Source organism: Atractosteus spatula, chromosome 5 (genome assembly GCF_055471065.1).
Source record: "Atractosteus spatula isolate fAtrSpa1 chromosome 5, fAtrSpa1.hap1, whole genome shotgun sequence".
Lineage (NCBI taxonomy): Eukaryota > Metazoa > Chordata > Actinopteri > Semionotiformes > Lepisosteidae > Atractosteus > Atractosteus spatula.
Window position 1 is genome coordinate 7,905,112 of NC_142710.1, and position 17,643 is coordinate 7,922,754.

General features: G+C 43.8%; 1 protein-coding gene across 1 annotated transcript; it reads left to right on the top strand.

Moving 5' to 3' along the window:
- The first annotated feature begins 2,587 nt into the window (after nucleotides 1-2,587).
- On the top strand, nucleotides 2,588-4,683 carry LOC148833939 (zona pellucida sperm-binding protein 4-like). The gene is made up of 9 exons (XM_088915708.1): nucleotides 2,588-2,780; nucleotides 2,853-2,975; nucleotides 3,058-3,230; nucleotides 3,349-3,446; nucleotides 3,561-3,688; nucleotides 3,898-4,078; nucleotides 4,164-4,305; nucleotides 4,413-4,488; nucleotides 4,598-4,683. The coding sequence occupies exons 1-9, from the start codon at nucleotides 2,588-2,590 to the stop codon at nucleotides 4,681-4,683; spliced, it is 1,200 nt and encodes a 399-aa protein (XP_088771834.1).
- The last annotated feature ends 12,960 nt before the right edge of the window (nucleotides 4,684-17,643 follow it).

The following is a 17,643-nucleotide window of genomic DNA, read 5'->3' on the forward strand; positions in this document are numbered from 1 at the left end:
TAAAAGCTAATTAACATTTAAAAACTAACATTGATTACAGCTGAGTATCTTTCTCTCGCCAGAGAAGTAAGAGCACCAACTAGATTAGAAAGATCACTGCTATTTGGAATTGGAAAATCAAATCAAATCAAAGTTTATTTATCAAATGCACGACAATACAGCGTGCAGCAGTAGTTGCTGGCAATGAAATCACAAAATTCACAAAAACACAAAAATCACAAAATTGAGGTTACAAAAATCAGGTTACATAATAATAGATGTAATAGAAATTGAATAAAACTCAATATGAGTAGAGCTGCTATGTGTCCATGGTGTGTGCAATATATACAAGTAGTGCAGTTATGCTGAATACAGTGAAAACCGTGTGTCCATGTAGTCATTACAGGTGATTTGCTAAAGGAGCTGCAGGTTGGCTATTTAGCAGTCTTATTGCTTGGAGGTAGAAGCTGTTCTGTAGTCTGTTGGACTTGGACCGAATGCTTCGGTACCGTTTACCGGATGGTAGGAGGGAAAACAGTTTGTGACTGGGATGACTGGGATCCTTGAGAATGGACCTGGCCTTCTTCAGACATCTAGCTGAGTAGATATCCTGGATGTTTGGTAGCTCACAGCCGGTAATGAGCTGCGCTGACTTCACCACCCTCTGCAGTACTTTGCGATCCCGGGTGGAGCAGTTCCCAAACCAGGCAGTGATGCAACCAGTCAGGATGCTCTCAATAGTGCACCTGTAGAAGTTGGCCTGGATATGTGATGGCATGCCAAACGTCTTTAGCCTACGGAGAAAGAATAGGCGCTGCCATGCTGTTTTGACCACGGTGTTGGTGTGGTGGATCCAGGTTAAGTCCTCTGAGATGTTAACTCCCAGGGACTTAAAACTGCTGACCCTCTCCACTGCAGTCCCATTGATGTAGATAGGTGTGTGATCTACTCCCTGGTGTTTCCTATAGTCCACAATCATCTCCTTAGTCTTACTGATGTTCAGAAAGAGGTTGTTCTTCTGGCACCATGCTGCCAGGGTTTCAACCTCCTCCCTGTACGCAGACTCTTCACCATCTGTGATCAGGCCGATGACCAGACACATGTAGTTTAAGGCAATTCAGCTTTCAACTACACTTATTTATACAGCAGCATTTTTAGATGGAAGACCTTAGGTGCAAGAAGACCCTCACATTTAGGGGCAGAAATGAGGTCTGGATGGAGAGATGCAGCTCCAATTTTACATGGTTACATCTAAATCCCACTCAATGCTTTACTAACATTTCAGTAATGTAATTAGGCTGAAAACCCCAGCTGATGTGAAGCTTGAGAAGGTAATGCTGTTTAATAGCACCAAAAATTGCAGTAACCTAAAATTACTAGACACATACTGCACTATACTGTATATGTATATTTGGTAACCATGTTGTGCCATTTTCTGATCTCAGTTCTTGCTCAGCTATTTGGTGGATGCTGCACATTGGTGGTGGTATCTGGACTGCATTCCTAAGTGTCAGGAGTAAGTGACTCATATCTCACCTTGATCAACCAATCAGGGACTGGTAGGGCTGAGTAACCCACGTGGGTCTCTGATGCCCATGAAACTTTCAGCCAATGAACGAGCTGAAGTTCCTCCAGGTAAAAACAGGCAACACAGAGAGCATGAGGAGACTATTCTGGAGACTATTCTAAAGAGAATTCTAAGGAGAATTCCAGGGGTGCGAGACAATTCCAGGGCAGGACGGTCCAGGAGCAGAAAGGCTCCCAAGGGCAGGACATTCTCGCAGCGCACCTCCTGACCATCCTGAGACTCAGCCCGGACAACCACGGAACGGCCAGTGTGTCCGAGTGCCAGAACTTTCCTTTGTTCTAAGAGTCGAGAGCGGAGGTTGCCAGAGAGTAACCAGAGGATCCACCCGAGGTTTGCATCAGCAGCAAGCCTCGTGAACAGGTCGGAACTGTGGACAGCTGAATCACTATTCAGAACTAGCGCTTCATCAGGAACGAACCGGTCCTCTTCCTGACCTGCTGGGACCCACAGTCATCTTTTCTCCTGTGCACAAACTCTTCCTAGTTTCAGCCAAAACTAACTAGCCGGTCTTCAGAGAGCATCAGCAGCGCACCGTCGCAAGCCGAACAGCACAGCCTGGCACGGGGCCAGAGAGCCCACAGGAGATCTGAATCCCCAAAGATTGGATGAGTATTCAACTTCACTGCATTACTGCTCGAGAATTCAATTGTTATCCCAACCAGTTGATATCAATTTAATTCCTAAGAGTTATGTACTTGTTTTGAGTATCTTATGTAGCAGTTATAACCAAGTTCATTTACGAAACGAATGATGGTCTAAATGAATGATATACTGAACGTATGTCCTCTTGATATGTGTAACTCTTCATAACTGGATGAATATATACCTTTTGTATTCTGATAACCCTCACGATAAGATCTGTTAGGTTCACATGCATATTCTATGTATTAATAAATGTATCCTCGTGTATTAGTACCTGTGTGTGTGCGTTGTTTGAGTTATATCGCATGGTTGGATTCTAAGGCCATTAAAAGAATCAATTTTGTGATTTACTGCTACAATTAATAATTGTCCCAGTAAATGCCCAAACCCCTACAGAACTGGTGCCTCGTGAGAGCACACTACACCATTAACATTCTGTTGACTGGAATTCCATTACCCTCCTTATTGCAGGACCAGCGCTACACTGTGAAGGTGGTGTACATTCCCAGGGATGGCCCAAGAGGGGAGATTGTGATGTCCTGCCCATATCGCCCCTACAGCCCAAGGGAGGGTGAGTGAATAGGTTTGAGAGTTGGTAATTGGCTCCATAGTTGTGCTGATGGATCCAGTCTGGTTTTCCCAGGATGTAAACTACCCAGGAGCCATCGGGTGGCCTGCTCTCCAGAGCGCATTTCTCCAGCCCACTGCCTGGTCAAGGGATGCTGTGTGGACCCAGAAACATCCTCCTGCTACTATCCACTGGAGGGTAGGCCTCTCCTTACTGAGCCAGTCCAGGGCACCTTCCTGACGAGAAACATACAGATCCTGAAGTGCCGTTCTCTCCCCAGAGTGCACTGCCGACAGGCACTTTGTCTTTGCTGTCCCTCGGACCATCTCTATACCCCCTGTGGATCCTGCCAGCCTGGTGATTGCTAGCAATACATCCTGCTCCCCTGTCATCTGTACCCCTGAACTTGCCATCTTCAAATTCCCCGTCACTGGCTGTGGGACCCATGCCTTTGTGAGTACAGTGAGGAACAGACCTGTCTAGAAGCAGTGAAATTGTAGTTGCGTGAGATCTGAACTTCTGATTAGGATAAGCTTGGATAAATCTTTGGTTCACTAACTTGCCTGCTTAGGTGGTGGGAGAGACCACCATCTACCTGGCTGAGGTGGAGACTCTGGCCAGACAGAACAGCCAGAACTATGGAGTCATCACCAGGGACAGCCCCTTCAGGTGAGCAGGACAATCTTGCAAAATAGTTCAGACCCCCAGCTCTTGCCAAGCAGATTTGTACTAAGCCATTGGCAGAACATGGCACAGGTGAATTAAGGGTTGCTTGCTCTCCAGACTGCTGGTGGAGTGTCGCTATGCTGAGAGAAACCTGGCCAGCACAGGCTACCTGGTGAAGAGCCCCTACCTGCCCTCTGCTGTCCTGTCTCGGGGTGTGTTTGGGGTGCAGCTTCGGATTGCTACAGGTGAGGGTTGTTCATGGTATTCTGGCAGGTACCCTCAAGGGGGTATTATATGCCATGACTTTAGGGCTAATTGGTGTACGGTACATAAGGATATTTGTTCTTGATCCAGTCGTGAAACAGCTCTGGCTATACTAGACTCCACAATGCCATGACTTCATAATCTGGCCTCGGTATACAGCTCTACCCAACCCTTCTCCATCTTCCCCTAGATGAGAGCTACTCCAGGTTCTACCCCCAGTACCACCGGCCTCTCCAGCTCCTGCTTGGGAACCCCGTCTACCTGGAGGTGCGACTGCTGAATGCTCCAGACCCCAACCTGGTGCTGCTGGTGCACTACTGTGTTGCCTACCCCCGCTCTGGCCAGGCTGTCTGGGTGCTGCTCTATGATGGGTGAGGGGCTCCTGCTTGTGCAGCTCTAACCCTGGGCTGGTCAGTGGGTTGCAGGCAGGATCCTGATCTTGTTGCCTCTCTGCAGCTGCCCCAACCCTCTGGACTATGGCCACACGTCCACCCTGCACATCCACTCCAAGCTGCCTCTGCCCAAGCACCACCGCCGCTTCCACATCCAGACCTTCCAGTTCCTGGACAGCACGTCCTACTCCTACATCAATGAGGAGGTAAGGTATTTTGAGGATGCAGGCACTAGAGATGCATGTAAAACTACATGCTGAGTTTTCATTTATCCTTACTTTAAAATCCCTATTCCCGTTCTCCTCTCCTCCAGATCTACTTCATGTGCTCCACAGAGCTGTGTCTACCCTCTGACCGGCAGTGTGTGGAGGGCTGCTTTGATGCCCGCAGTGAGTTTTTCCTGTTCTTAAGCTTTTCTCCACCACTTGTTTCTCTTCCAGTGCACATCTGATGTCTTGGGCCATACAACTCTTTTACCCGACTACTCCTCTCTTGCAGAAATCCCAGTGCTGGAGAGCCCTGATGCCGACGGGCGCTGTGTCAGGACCCCCTGTCTAGGAAAGGATGAGGGCTCCAGGGACTGAGGGGTAGGTTGCAGGGTACCAATGTCTCTAAATGTAGCTAACCCTTGCTTGCTAGCAGTGCTGGGTACCATGCGAACTAGCTCCAATTGCAGATTCCTAAACTGCACCCCTTTGTGCATGGAGGCTTTTTCTTTCAGGAGCTAATTCTTTTCTGTGATTACAACAGGAGAGAAATCTTATTCCTGCACTCAGTGGGTTTTAACCTCTTTTTCAGGTTCCTGCCTACTGCTTGTTCCTCCAGGAACCAGCGGCTTGTGTGTGAAGAGATGGTTCTGTTGGAGAAAGTCAGTCCTAATAAAGACATTGAAAGTGACTGGGTGTCCTGGGTAACTGATTGGGTGGCTGGGCTCTTGAGTGAGTAAAATGGGTTTAATTATCCACAGTCGTGCATGGGCTTTTAAACCTGGAAGGGTCTAATGGCGTCCTTTGCCACTGCGTTGGAGTTCCTGAAGGATGGGGTCTTGCTACCTTGGTTAATTGAGGTTACTACCTCGTTCTGTGGCAAAGTCTGCTTCCACCATGACGTGTTAACCTGACTCCTAGATTTCAGAGTGGGTGTTGGCAAAATGGTGTACAGATGCAGCCATTCAAAATGAGCCGGGTGCGCTGCGGTATAACGTGGTGGGCGTGTCGCATCAAAATGTGTCAATTGTGTCATACTGCATTATACCATATGCGAATTAGCTTATGTTAATAGGATCTGGAATCACCTTGTAAAACTGATAAGCTAATAAAGCTTCTCTCATGTACAGCATTTGAGCTGTCACCTGAAAACACGTGGTTTTGAATCCTGATCACTGGTGAGGGACAATCTTTATTCAATTAAGAATCTAAGTTGTATATTCTTTAGACTTCTAATAATTTTAAAATGTGTATTACAACATGTTAATCATTATATATTAAAAGGTTGCAATTTTATGAAAGCAAGATTGCTCAGTTGGACGAAAGTACACAACCTACCATCTTTATCATAAATTTTAATTATGCAGAAATATTTTATGTATCAGTCTTTGCTGAAGATATTACTAATAGTATTAATAATGATTGACCCTGGACAAGCTGTAACCTCAAAGTATTTCCCTGGTCCACATTCTTTTGTAAAAAAAGACTTTTTTCATTGCCTAAAAGTAACACCACTGCATTTTGTTAATCTGTTCACGCATTTGTTTCCACTCATACAAAGTATGCCTTTCACAGGCCCATAAAAGATATTAATTTAGAACATAAACATATTATGTAAACTGTATATGGTTGGTCTTGGTAGTTTAAAGAAAAAATACACACCAGTATTCCATTTCTCCCTAAAAATTTTAAGCATCAAAGTCTTACAGGTGGTTATTTTGGAAACATTTTTACATGCTCCTTCTGACCATATTACTGTATGTTTATATACTTTGTGAAAATTGATCATTTTAACCTTTTTGGCAAATACGCTTATCAGAGTAAACAAAAGCATACTTTTAGAATTTGATTAACAGGGAATATAATATGGAATCGCATATCTAAATAAATAAATAATGTAATATTTATGTACTGTTGCACAAACAGTAGTATAAGACTTTCCATTGATATGTGTACGTCTGTTTCACCACTATGCTCCTATGGGTATCTCCTCCCATTAGCTATGTAAAGCCAGTGCAGTAACCCTGTCTGTGGGGGACACTGCACCTGGGTGTGATAATCGATCCAGGCTCCTAGATGTGGAAAATATTCTAAAAATCAATATTCTTCCACCTTAGTAATATTATGTCCGATGTTGACCCTAACTGCACCTCAAAAGTTAGTCACCCTTTTCATCTTCTCTGAAATGGATTACTGCAATAACCTGCTCACCAGGGTGTCTACATCCACAGTGGACAAATCTGGGTATGTCCAGAAGTCAACAGCCAGAATCCTGCCCAGGTGCTGAGCAAGTGATCAATCAAAACATTCTTTAGAGGGGTTCTGTGCCTACCTTTTTACTGTCCTACTGCATTCCAAAATTTCTGTAATCCTGCTACCTCCTCTTTGGATTTTGCTACTGTAAAGTAGCTTGAGAAGCCATTTTACAGGTTCTATATATAATGTTCTTTATAACAGACATCTTGTCCATTTCTGAACTGTGAAAAAAAGCTTAAGTGAAACAGATCTTCCAGAAGAGTACAATTAGTGCTACAGCTGTCCATTTCCTAATGTCTTACAACCCCTCCCAGTACACAAAGGACTGCTACCACAAAACACATAGCAGCAGTAGCAAAGACTGCTGTAAAAGCTAATTAACATCTATTTAGGACTAAAATTGAGTATCTTTCCCTCACCACCTCACACTATAAAGATCTATTTGGAATTGGATACATGCAGTTTAAGCCAATTCAGCTGCCAACTGCACCCATTTATACAGCAGCATTTTTAGATGGAAGACCTTAGGTGCAGGAAGACCCTCACCTTTAGGGGCAGAAATGAGGTCTGGATGGAGAGATGCAGCTCCAATTCTACATGGTTACATCTAAATCCCACTCAATGCTTTACTAACATTTCTTTAATGCAATTAGTCTGAAACCCCAGCTGATGTGAAGCTTGAGAAGGTAATGCTGCTTAAAAGTCACCAAAAAATTGCAATAACCTTAAGTTACTAGACACATACACCATTTTGCCAACACCCCCTCTGAAATCTAGGAACCGGGTTAAAATGTCATGGTGGAAGCGTGGAACCTCAATTAACCAAAGTAATGAGACCTCATCCTTCAGGAACTACAATTCAGTGGGAAAGGGTTCCATTAGACCCTTACTGGTTTAAAAGCCCATGCACGATTGCAGATAACTGCAACCATTTTACTTGCTCAAGAGCCCAGCCACCCCCTCAGTTACACAGGACACTCAGTTGCTTTCAATGTCTTTATTAAGACTGACTTTCTCCAACAGAACCATCTCTTCACACACAAGCTGCTGGTCCCTGGAGGAACAAGCAGTAGGCAGGAACCTGAAAAAGAGGTTGAGCTCGAACTTGAACTTTATTACCATATGTAACCGGTACATGTACTGGTACAATGGAATTCTTATTGACAGAAAGTCTCTTGATTGCTAAAACAAGTGTAAAAACACAAAGTGCAGTCAGTGCATCAAGACAATATACAAACAAACAGTAGACAATGTACAAGTAAACAAGTAAACAGTTTGAATGTAAACAATGCAGAAGTGTAAACAATGACTGGCGATGTGCAATAAATAAGAAATCATAATGAGGTAGATGGTGTAGGTGTGGTCCGAGGGGCATGGCTAAATGTGTTTGCCAATCACACTGCTTGTGGATAGAAGCTATTGAAGAATCTAGTGGTAAGTGTCCGTATGCTCTTGTATCTCTTGCCTGAGGGCAGTGGGGTGAAGAGCTCATGCCCGGGGTGGTGACTGTCCTCTGTGATGGCCAGAATTCTACCACGGCAGCGGTCCTCATAGAGCTTTTTAATCTCGGTGAGACCACAGCCAAAGATCTTCTGGGCCATATTGACCATTCTCTGCAGTGCCTTTCTCTCTCGAGAAGAGGTGTTGCCGTACCACACGGTGATCCCATTGGTGAGGATGCTCTCAATGGCGCAGCGGTAGAAGTTCACCAACACAGGTACTGGCATCCCCCATTGCCTGAGGCACCTCAGGAAATAGAGGAAGGCTGCTGAGCCTTTTTCAAGATAGAGTCAGTGTTCACAGTCCAGGTTAGATCATTAGAAATGTGAATTCCCAAAAACCTAAAGCTGGTGACTGTTTCCACTTCCGTTCCATCAATACTGAGTGAGCTGTGAGTGTGTGGCCTGTGTCTCGGAAAGTCCACTATTAGCTCTTTTATTTATGTTCAAGTTGAGGTTATTGCTATGACACCACCTAAGCAGCTGTATGACTTCATCCCCATAAGTGGACTCGTCATCATCGCTGATCAGTCCTATTATAGTGGTGTCATTCCCAAACTTAATGATGCAGTTGTTGCTGTGTCTTGCTGTGCAGTCGTGAGTGAACAGGGAGTACAACCTTGTACTCAGACAGCAGCATTGTGGGGTTCCAGTGCTCAGGGTGAGTGGTGTTGATGTTTTATTACTTATCCGCACAACCTGTGGTCGATTAGAAAGTCCAGCAGCCAGTTGCAGATAGAGTTGCACAGACCTAATCCCCTGAGCTTTGTCACCAGTTGACTGGGTATGATGGAATTGAATGCTGAACTGTAGTCCACAAACAGCATTCTCACCTATGAGTTCTTAGTGTCCAGGTGTTCCAAGGCTGTATGTAGAGCCAGGGAGACAGCATCATCAACTGATCTGTTGTTCTGGTAGGCGAACTGCAAGGGGTCCAGGGACTCCTTGATGGAGGAGTTGATGTGTGACAACACCAGCTTCTCCAGGCATTTCATCACCACAGATGTTAATGCTACTGGGCGGTAATCGTTCAGGCACGTCACTTTTGCCTTTTTGGGGAGTGGGACAATAGTGTTTTTTTTTAAGGAGGTGGGGACAACGGACTGTGACAGGGAGGAGTTAAAGATGTCCGTAAACACTGTAGTCAGCTGGGCTGCACATGTCCTCAGGACGCGAGGTCCCTAATGCAGAACAGTGAATCTCATTAGTGCAACTTGTAAACCACCTTATTATGAAAGCGTGCTGAAATGCCTTTGATCGAATTTGACAGTGAAGCGTTTGAGTTCGCTGCAATGCAGATCGCGGGAATTCTCGTGTTTGAAGATCTCGCTATCTTGATGACCTGAGCTCGGTGCAACGCCAGTACATACAGAACTTATACAATACATTGTCACGAGCTGATATTAGGCATGCAACGTGACGTCAGGTGACACGCATGAAAACAAGTTTATTATGTGAGATTCTTGTTGTGGTGGAAAGTGTGCTCTTAGCAGAAAGGTTTCAGTGCAGATCAGGTTCAGCTGTATTGCATAGATATTGGATAGTTGATAAGTAGGAAATAACTATGAAAATACAGAAAACTGAGCAAGAACTGAACAGAAAATGGCAATATGGTTGCAGTATGGTTGGTAATATGGTTACCAAACATACACGTATAGAAAGTATTTTTTAAGCACAAGACACCGATACAATACAGTATTATTTAATTTTATTATAATATAATAATCAAATAATAATCTATGCGTTTGTAGAATAAGAATGGAGACCTGACAGCATATAGTTAGGAACTTTTCCATACGGAAGGAGGAGTTAAAGATGTCCTGAATGGCACGGATCCTTGCAGAAGTATACAGGTCAAGGTGCTTCTGTGCTGTAGTTTTTAAAGTTTTAGTTTCATACATTTCCTCGGACACCTCCCATCAACTATGTAAAGCCAATGCAGTAACCCTATCTGTAGAGGACACTATACTTGAGTTTCAATCAAAACTGAAGTTGGGTGAGATATTTGACCCGGCACCCACATGTGCAAAATATTGTAAAATGATTATTTTTCCACCTCAGTAATATTGCTACACTATGTCCTACAGTATGTTTACCCTAACTGTGGCCTAAAAGTTGTGTAACCAAAAAGTTGGTAGACAATTTTATCTTCTCTCGTATTGTTTACTGCATCCTGACAAGTCTTGTGCAAGTGATCGCACTACTCCTATCCTGGAGTCCCTGCACTGTCTTCCTATCAGGTTTTTTGTTGACTTCACTCAAAATCATCATGCTCACCTATAAGGCTATACACCTCAGTATCCTCTTTAACCAATACAGGGTCACAGAGGAGCCAGAGCCTATCCCAGCAAACACCGGGAACAAGGCGGGATGCACCCTGGATGGGATTCCAGTCCATCAGAGGGCACACACACACACTCACATCAGGTCCAATATTCCAAGAAGCCAATGAACCTACCAGCATGTGTTTTCGGACTGTGGGAGAAAATCAGAGCAACTGCAGGAAACCCATGCAAACATGGGGATAAGATATGAACTCCACACAGATAGCATCTCAGGAATGTAACCCAGAATCCCAGAGCTACAAGGAAACAGTGTAACCACTGCACTGCCCCAGAGAAATGATGATCCAGTAGAGGCTTTAGAAGAGAAAAACCTCAGGGTCATGACAGGGTCCCTGTGGGGGGAGGCCACTTTTATTAACTCCACAATCTCATTCAGCCATCTGTAACTAAAGAAAATGTAGGGCAGGAAGTGACATATTCTTTAGCATAAACCACAAACAGCTGCCGAATGGGAGTTCTCCCCACGAATGAATAACTGCTTGGCTTTTCTAGTGAGAACAGTTCCTGACTGCACAGAAACAGGCAGAACTCTTTCCTTTCCAGCAGAGGGTACGATTTAAAAATGGAAGACATTTACGGTAACGTAGAGCAGATGAAACACGATCCTCACAGTTTAGCTGACATTTCTAAAGGCCCAGGAGGAGGACAGCAAAGCAAAGGCAACCTGGCAGGTAAAAATGAAATTAAATAGAATGAAAAGGCGAATATGAATTCTGGAGAAACACTGTGTTTCCAGGTTTTTAACACAACCTGGTCTCTTAATTTTACCCCTTCAGCCCAGGTTGCAATGAAAACCAGGAGACATAGTGTTCGTCGTGGATTAGGATTGATTCATTTTATGATCTGCAAATTAGTGCTTTGCAGTATTAGCAGTTAGTAGAAGTAATTAGTAATGAAGTTCAAAAGGGTAGTGCCACAGCATGCGTAGGCTGCAAAGGAACAAGTAAAGGTTTATTCCATGCTGAAATGAGAAGAAAAGAAACACAACGTTTCCTTCGAGCCTTCTTCGACCTGAAATGTTGTGGTTCTTCTTCGGGTCGAAGAAGGCTCCACAGCCGAAACATTGTGTTTCTTTTCTTCTCTCTTCAGCATGGAATAAACCTTTACTTGTCCCTTCGTAATTGGTAATGCTTTGCAGTATTAGTAGAAGATGTAGTTAGTAATGCTTTGCAGCATTAATAGAATTTGTAGTTGGTAATGATTTGCAGCATTTGCAGTTAGTAGCAGTAGTTAGTAATGCTTTGTGACAATAGTGGTTAGTAGGAGTAGTTAGGTTTCTGCTAATGGATGGATATTGCTCTAGTGGGATTTTGTCTCATTCACATCACACTCCCTAAACCCTCGCCATAACTTTATTCTCAGCTCTGGGACCTTTAGAGAAGAGCGGCCGGAGCTGTGCGTTTAACAAGATAGGCATCATCGTCCTCGCAGCTCTGAGCTGCCTGTTGCTGGCTGCAACAGTAACTCTCGGATATTACCGTGAGTATTACCTTGCTCACCTCAAGCTCTGATGATTCTAATGATTAATCACTATCTGAAAACTGTACCTCAATGCACCCACAGAGTACAGCTCAATCTAACAAGGGGAAACAGACTTATAGATGGTCTTGTGTTGGAACGTTAGTATCGAAAAGGTTTGATAAAAATGTACTGTGAAGAGATAGTAACAGATTCAGGTGTAGCTTTTTCATGGAAATGAAAAAGCATGTAAAATACGGCGAAACCAAAAAGGCAAGTAAATGCCAGGTTTAAGCATGCAAATTGTGGGTGTGTTCATTTAAAATTGAGGACACGAGGTACATCTGTGCACCAGGGCGGTGGAAGTGTGAAACAAGCTGCCCAGGTATGCAGTGGAAGCTGAAACCCTGGACTCTTTCGAGATACAGCTGTATGAGTTCCTCCAAATCAGGACAGGAGTACGTCTTTACACTAAGGGCGGTGGGAATGTAGAACCAGGTTTCTCTCAAAAAATGTCTGGGTGTGATCTTTGGATCAAATAACTACCAAACAGGCTATTTAGCTGTCATTCTCTGATTTGTAACTGTTCTTATGAAATTGCCCAAGCGTCACTTTCTGATGTTTTCACGAAATTGCCCAAGCATCCCTTTCTGATAACAGGGTTCATTGAACTCGGAACTCTAAAGCTAAACTTTCCAACTGCATCAGGTTCGTACTGCATATCGCCGTCAGAACAAACAAAAACACGACTTTGACTCACAGCGTCCTCCCTCTCTGGAGTTTTAAATCAAGGGCAGGCTCAAAAATCGAAATGACTTAGCCCATAAAAAAGGACCCAGAATGCAATATTGCAGGATCTGCAGAATTTTAATGCAGCTTGAACTTGGAAAAATAAAGAAACACCAGGTCAATAAGATATTTAATGCATGGGTTTTTAGATCTTTCTCATTGCTTGCACTAATTACTGGACATTATTTTTTCAAGTTACTAATTGAATTTGTGATTTTGGGGGGAAAAAGTTTGCCTCATTTAGTTATCAAATTCAATTGTAGTGCGCACATTAAACAAGAACAACTACCATGTGGAGGAAATGTGTTAAACCACAGCTGTGAGTTTTCAGGCATCACAGATCATCAGCAGCTCATTTCAGACCACATGCCTATTATACCCAGAGGCAACCAAACCACTTTTCATTTGAAAGATTTGCAAAGATTATATATATATATCTATCTCGAGAGATGTTCAATTTTCGCAGTTCGTCTTTTGTGATCAGCATGATCAGTGTCAAATAAGAACTTGCAGTTTGACTTGGGTCGGCTTTGGTTTTCGCTTCAGCTTTGTTGGTTTGTTGTTTTGCTTTGTGTGTGTGTGTTTTCGTATAGCTTCGGCTTTATTGTTTTGTTGGTTTCTGTTCGTCTCTTCGTACTTTCGTTTGTTTGTGTTATCCTCATTTTGCCATTACCTTGCCCAAACTTGTTATTGTATCAACCTCTGTGTTCTTTTGTACCCTGTTACTTGTCTACTCTCGTTTGTATTCCTAGTTCCCTCGTGTATTTGTGTGAACTGTTGTGTATAAGGTTAGTTCAGGTTGTTGTGTACATTTTGCACACACGTAGTTGATTCGTGTATTAGTCACACTAGTTTAGTACGGGTGAGTGCCGTTTGTTTTGTATGGTTTTGGGTAGTCAGTGGAGGTTAGCTATGGTATTGAAGACGCAGAAGAGCGTGTGTTTCGGGTTTTCTTTTGCAGTCAGGTTAGCTTTCCCTCACTTTCCTAGCCAGCTCCATTTTGTTTGTTATTTTCTTTTTTCTGGCACCACTCTAGTTCCCTCTCCCTGTGTGTTATTGTGTCCCATTACAAATTATTCACTTATTCAACTTAAGATCATCACTTTTGCACCCACCCTTGTTATCACGCTTCCTAGTCCCTCACCAGAACCCACCTGCTTCCGAAAATTATCCTAAATGTTACACCCCTTTACCCCTAGACACTTGGGGTCGTAACACTGAGACTTTTCAGTGCATGCTGTATTGTGAACATACACACGGGGTTATCTTCAAGATTGCAATCAGTTTGGGATTTCTTTTAAATCGCTTTTATTGCGGATAACTCGTGTTAGGCTTTGTAATTATTACCTTTTGTCTGGAATGTTGCTGAAGATGCGGTCTTGCTTTTGGAACATCCACTGTACTTTGTAGTATCAATAAAGGCATTATATTTAAAATAAAATTAAGATAAATTATTACCTTATTCCTATACAGTTTGTGGACAGCTTTAACAATTCATTCTCAAATTCCCGTGATCAAGGATCAAGGAACCAACAAATAGTAATGCACATGACATGAATGTTATATACAGTATATACTGATGGAAAAAAGAAACGCAACACCTCCTCCTCCACACTCTAGCCCTCCTGTCTGCATGGAACAGGCTAAAGAGAGACTCATCCGTGAAGAGGACCTGACGCCACTGCTGACACGTCCATCGCAGCCTCTGTCTGGCCCAAGCCAGTCAGGTGTGATGTCTAGGAGGTGTGAGCAGGGAGCCAGCAGCATTGAGCCTAACTGTCCCATCAGTGATATGGGCGTTGTGTCTGCCAGCAGTTTCAGCAGCAGTATGGGTGGCAGATCTGAAACGATCTCTCAGATGGACCAGTCTGATGTGTTGGTCCTGCTCTGGTGTGGTCACTCGACGGTGACCGGATCTTGGACCATCATCTGTCCTGCCAGTCTGCTGAAACCTTCTCTGCAGTTGGGACACAGTGGAGCGGCTTACTCCAGAGTGTCTGGCAGCGCTGGCACATGACATGCCTGCCTGCAGCATGCCAATGGCCCTCTCCCTTGCTTCTGGTGACATTCGAGGCATTATGGACTGCACAGAAAACTGACTAAGTGTGGCCTTTTTCTTGCAGTGACCTAAGCTTTAAATTAAGGTCTTTTTAAAGCTGACCTGATCAGGCATTGTTCCACCTGGACCTCGTTGGATAAAAGTGCACCTAAAAGTGATTGGCAAGTTGCAATGCCTCATCGCACATGCTGTATAGCTGGTCAGAGGGCTTTAAACAAATTGACAACATTTTGTGAAAGTAAATAAGCTATAACTATAGTATTCTTATTCCAGAAAATGCTGTGTTTCTTTTTTCATTAAGTATATTTAATTTACTGTTGCAATCCTCTTAAAATGTTTAATGTTCTGTTTCTTTTGTATATTTCTTCAAGCAACCACAAGCTACCAAAACTCAGATTTACTCCTTTGAAAAAGCCAAAATAGGTATGTTTTATGTATGACAGATTGCAGCTTGCAGATCCTGTGAAGACAAAAAAACTGTAATAAAGACTGTGACTCTTTAAGATAGGCTCCAGATCTGCTGTATCAGGATTTCTGCTAATTCTCAGGTTTCTCCTACATGCTGTGTGGGTTGATCAGCAATTATCTCCAGGTCACTGCTCCTTTGGACTAAGTGCTAACGGACAATGGATGGATGTGTTCACAGCATGTGTTATGTACCAGAGATTCAGGCAGGATAGCTGTCCATCTTGTGTTTTTGCGTTAATAAAGAGCAAGGCAGTGTTCGTTCTGGCTCTGGACACTACAACTCTAAAATGTGATTTTCTGTTCTGCTCACCACAGAAGGTTCAAAGCCAATAGCTGTGTCCCGTCCTACCTCCTAGCCTTTATTCTGCTTTTTGAAATCACCACCACAACTTAAACGGACGTGGTTTGCATTCCTGGGTCCAATTTTTGACCTCAGCTGTGGAAAACAAAAACATTTCTCTGCTTTATCTTCCTTAGAACTGCAGCAGAGGCTGGATGACATTCAACGCAGCTGTTCGAACCTGCCGAGTGTCTTGTCCAATATTTCCACATCTGTGAAATACTGCAGCAGCACGATACAGAGCTATAATCTGGTGGATCAATGCAACAGCAAAAACACATCTGGTAAGTACTGCACCTGTCACGACCCTCTTCCTACCCCTAGAGGGCGATGCACCTTTCTGTCAAGTTTCTGTCAAGTCCTTGCTTCCCTGTGCCCGTTCTTGTGCTTCTGGTGCGTCTGGTGGAGGTGGCTATTTTTTTTCCCGTCTATCCCGTCCTCCTCTCTCGGCATCGGGATCTGCTGTCAAGAGGCACGCCTCACCAGGTCGCCCCATGTCCGCTACGTGAGGGCTTATGTCTCGTCCCCGACTCTCCGCCCGATACCTTGAGCCCGGAGCGAACCCCCGTTCCTGCTGCTTTGCACTGGGTCTTCTTATCTCGCCGGTCTCTCTCCACGGCTAGCCTCCGGCATCCGCGACAGTACCTGCAGCATATTTCCTTCCTCTTTTTCTTTTCCTGTCCTTGTACCACAGAAGCACACAACACCGATAGCTTCAGTTTCAAACTCCAGTTTTACAAACCACAAGACTGCTGCTGTCCTCACAACTTGTAAGCAAACAGATACATTTAATTCAGTGCACAGCTCACAGTATTTCCTGTATCTCTTTACATTACAATTCTTTCCTTCATTTTAACATTGTACAGCTCAAGTTGTACCTCAAAGTAATGCATTGCATTAATATTATTTGGTACAAACTATATATTTATATATTATAACACATGTATTATAAATACAAAGAGTGAATTCACAGCCAGAGTTTGTGATAATAACCAAGTTAAATAAGAACATGTTCTTATGAAGGGTGGCACAGTGGCACAGTGGTTTGCCTTGCTGCTGTGCATCTCTGGAGTCCTGAGTTCAATTCCGGACCTGGGATGCTATCTGCATGGAGTTTTCATGTTCTCCCCATGTTTGTATGGGTCTGTGTGTCTGCCCTGCAATGGACCGGCATCCTGTAAAAGATGTACTGTATCTCACTGTGCCTGCTGCTTACTGGGATGGACTCTGGCTCCCCTGCGACTGTGTTCTGGATAATAGAAATGGCTGGATGGATGTTCTAATGTGACAGAGTAACAGCTGGAAACATAAGGGGAGTTCATGTAGAAAAGAGAATAGGAAACACTTGTTTACTCCAATGCTGGTGGGTGTCTGGGACAGACTTTCCAACCAAGTGGTTGGGGCCCCAACTCTGGACATCTTTAGCAAATGACTGGGATGAGACTTATAGTAGGTACTAAGCTACCAAATGTGCAAGACCATCTGAATGACTGCCTCTTGTTTGCAAAGTTTTTGGCTCACACTCAACATACAGTTTCTTCCATTCAAAGACGGATCATCCTTCAGCACGATTTTTCACCTTTGTGAATAAGGAATGATTTTATGACAGAAAATTATTGATGCCGAATTATTTTAGCTTTGTTTAGAAGAAAGTAATTGAAGTTCCTATCGAATTCAGGCAAGTCTGGCAATGATAGTACAGTGCTGTCACCAAATGCTTTGTTTCTTTTCCTTTATGTAGCTTGTTCCACACTTGCTGAGATGTCAAGTAAGTCACAATGTTTTTCTTATTATTTTCCTCATGCAAGGACGTAGGGATTAAGGGAATGAGGAAAGTGTGGATAGAGGGAGGTATGGAGCCAGGGACGGTTGGAGGTATTCTGGGGGGGATAAGTGGAGATAGAGGTGGAGGGATGTAGGGATAGAGAGATGGGGGAAGAAGAGGAGTAGGGAAGATGGAGGGATATGGAGGTACGGAAGTAGGGATGTAGGGAGGGATGGAGGTTGGGATATGGGGTTATATGGAGGTATGGTGGAGGAAGGTATGGAGGTAGGGAGGGAAGGATGGGGTTATAGAAGTAGGGATGTAAGGAGGAATTGAAGTAGGGAGGGATGAAATTAGTC

Coding starts and splice junctions, on each gene's coding strand:
- LOC148833939 (XM_088915708.1), top strand. CDS start 2,588: ATGCCCAAACCCCTACAGAACTGGTGCCTCGTGAGAGCACACTACACC. Junction 3,447..3,560: donor ACCAGGGACAGCCCCTTCAG/GTGAGCAGGACA, acceptor CTTGCTCTCCAG/ACTGCTGGTGGAGTGTCGCT. Junction 3,689..3,897: donor GCAGCTTCGGATTGCTACAG/GTGAGGGTTGTT, acceptor ATCTTCCCCTAG/ATGAGAGCTACTCCAGGTTC.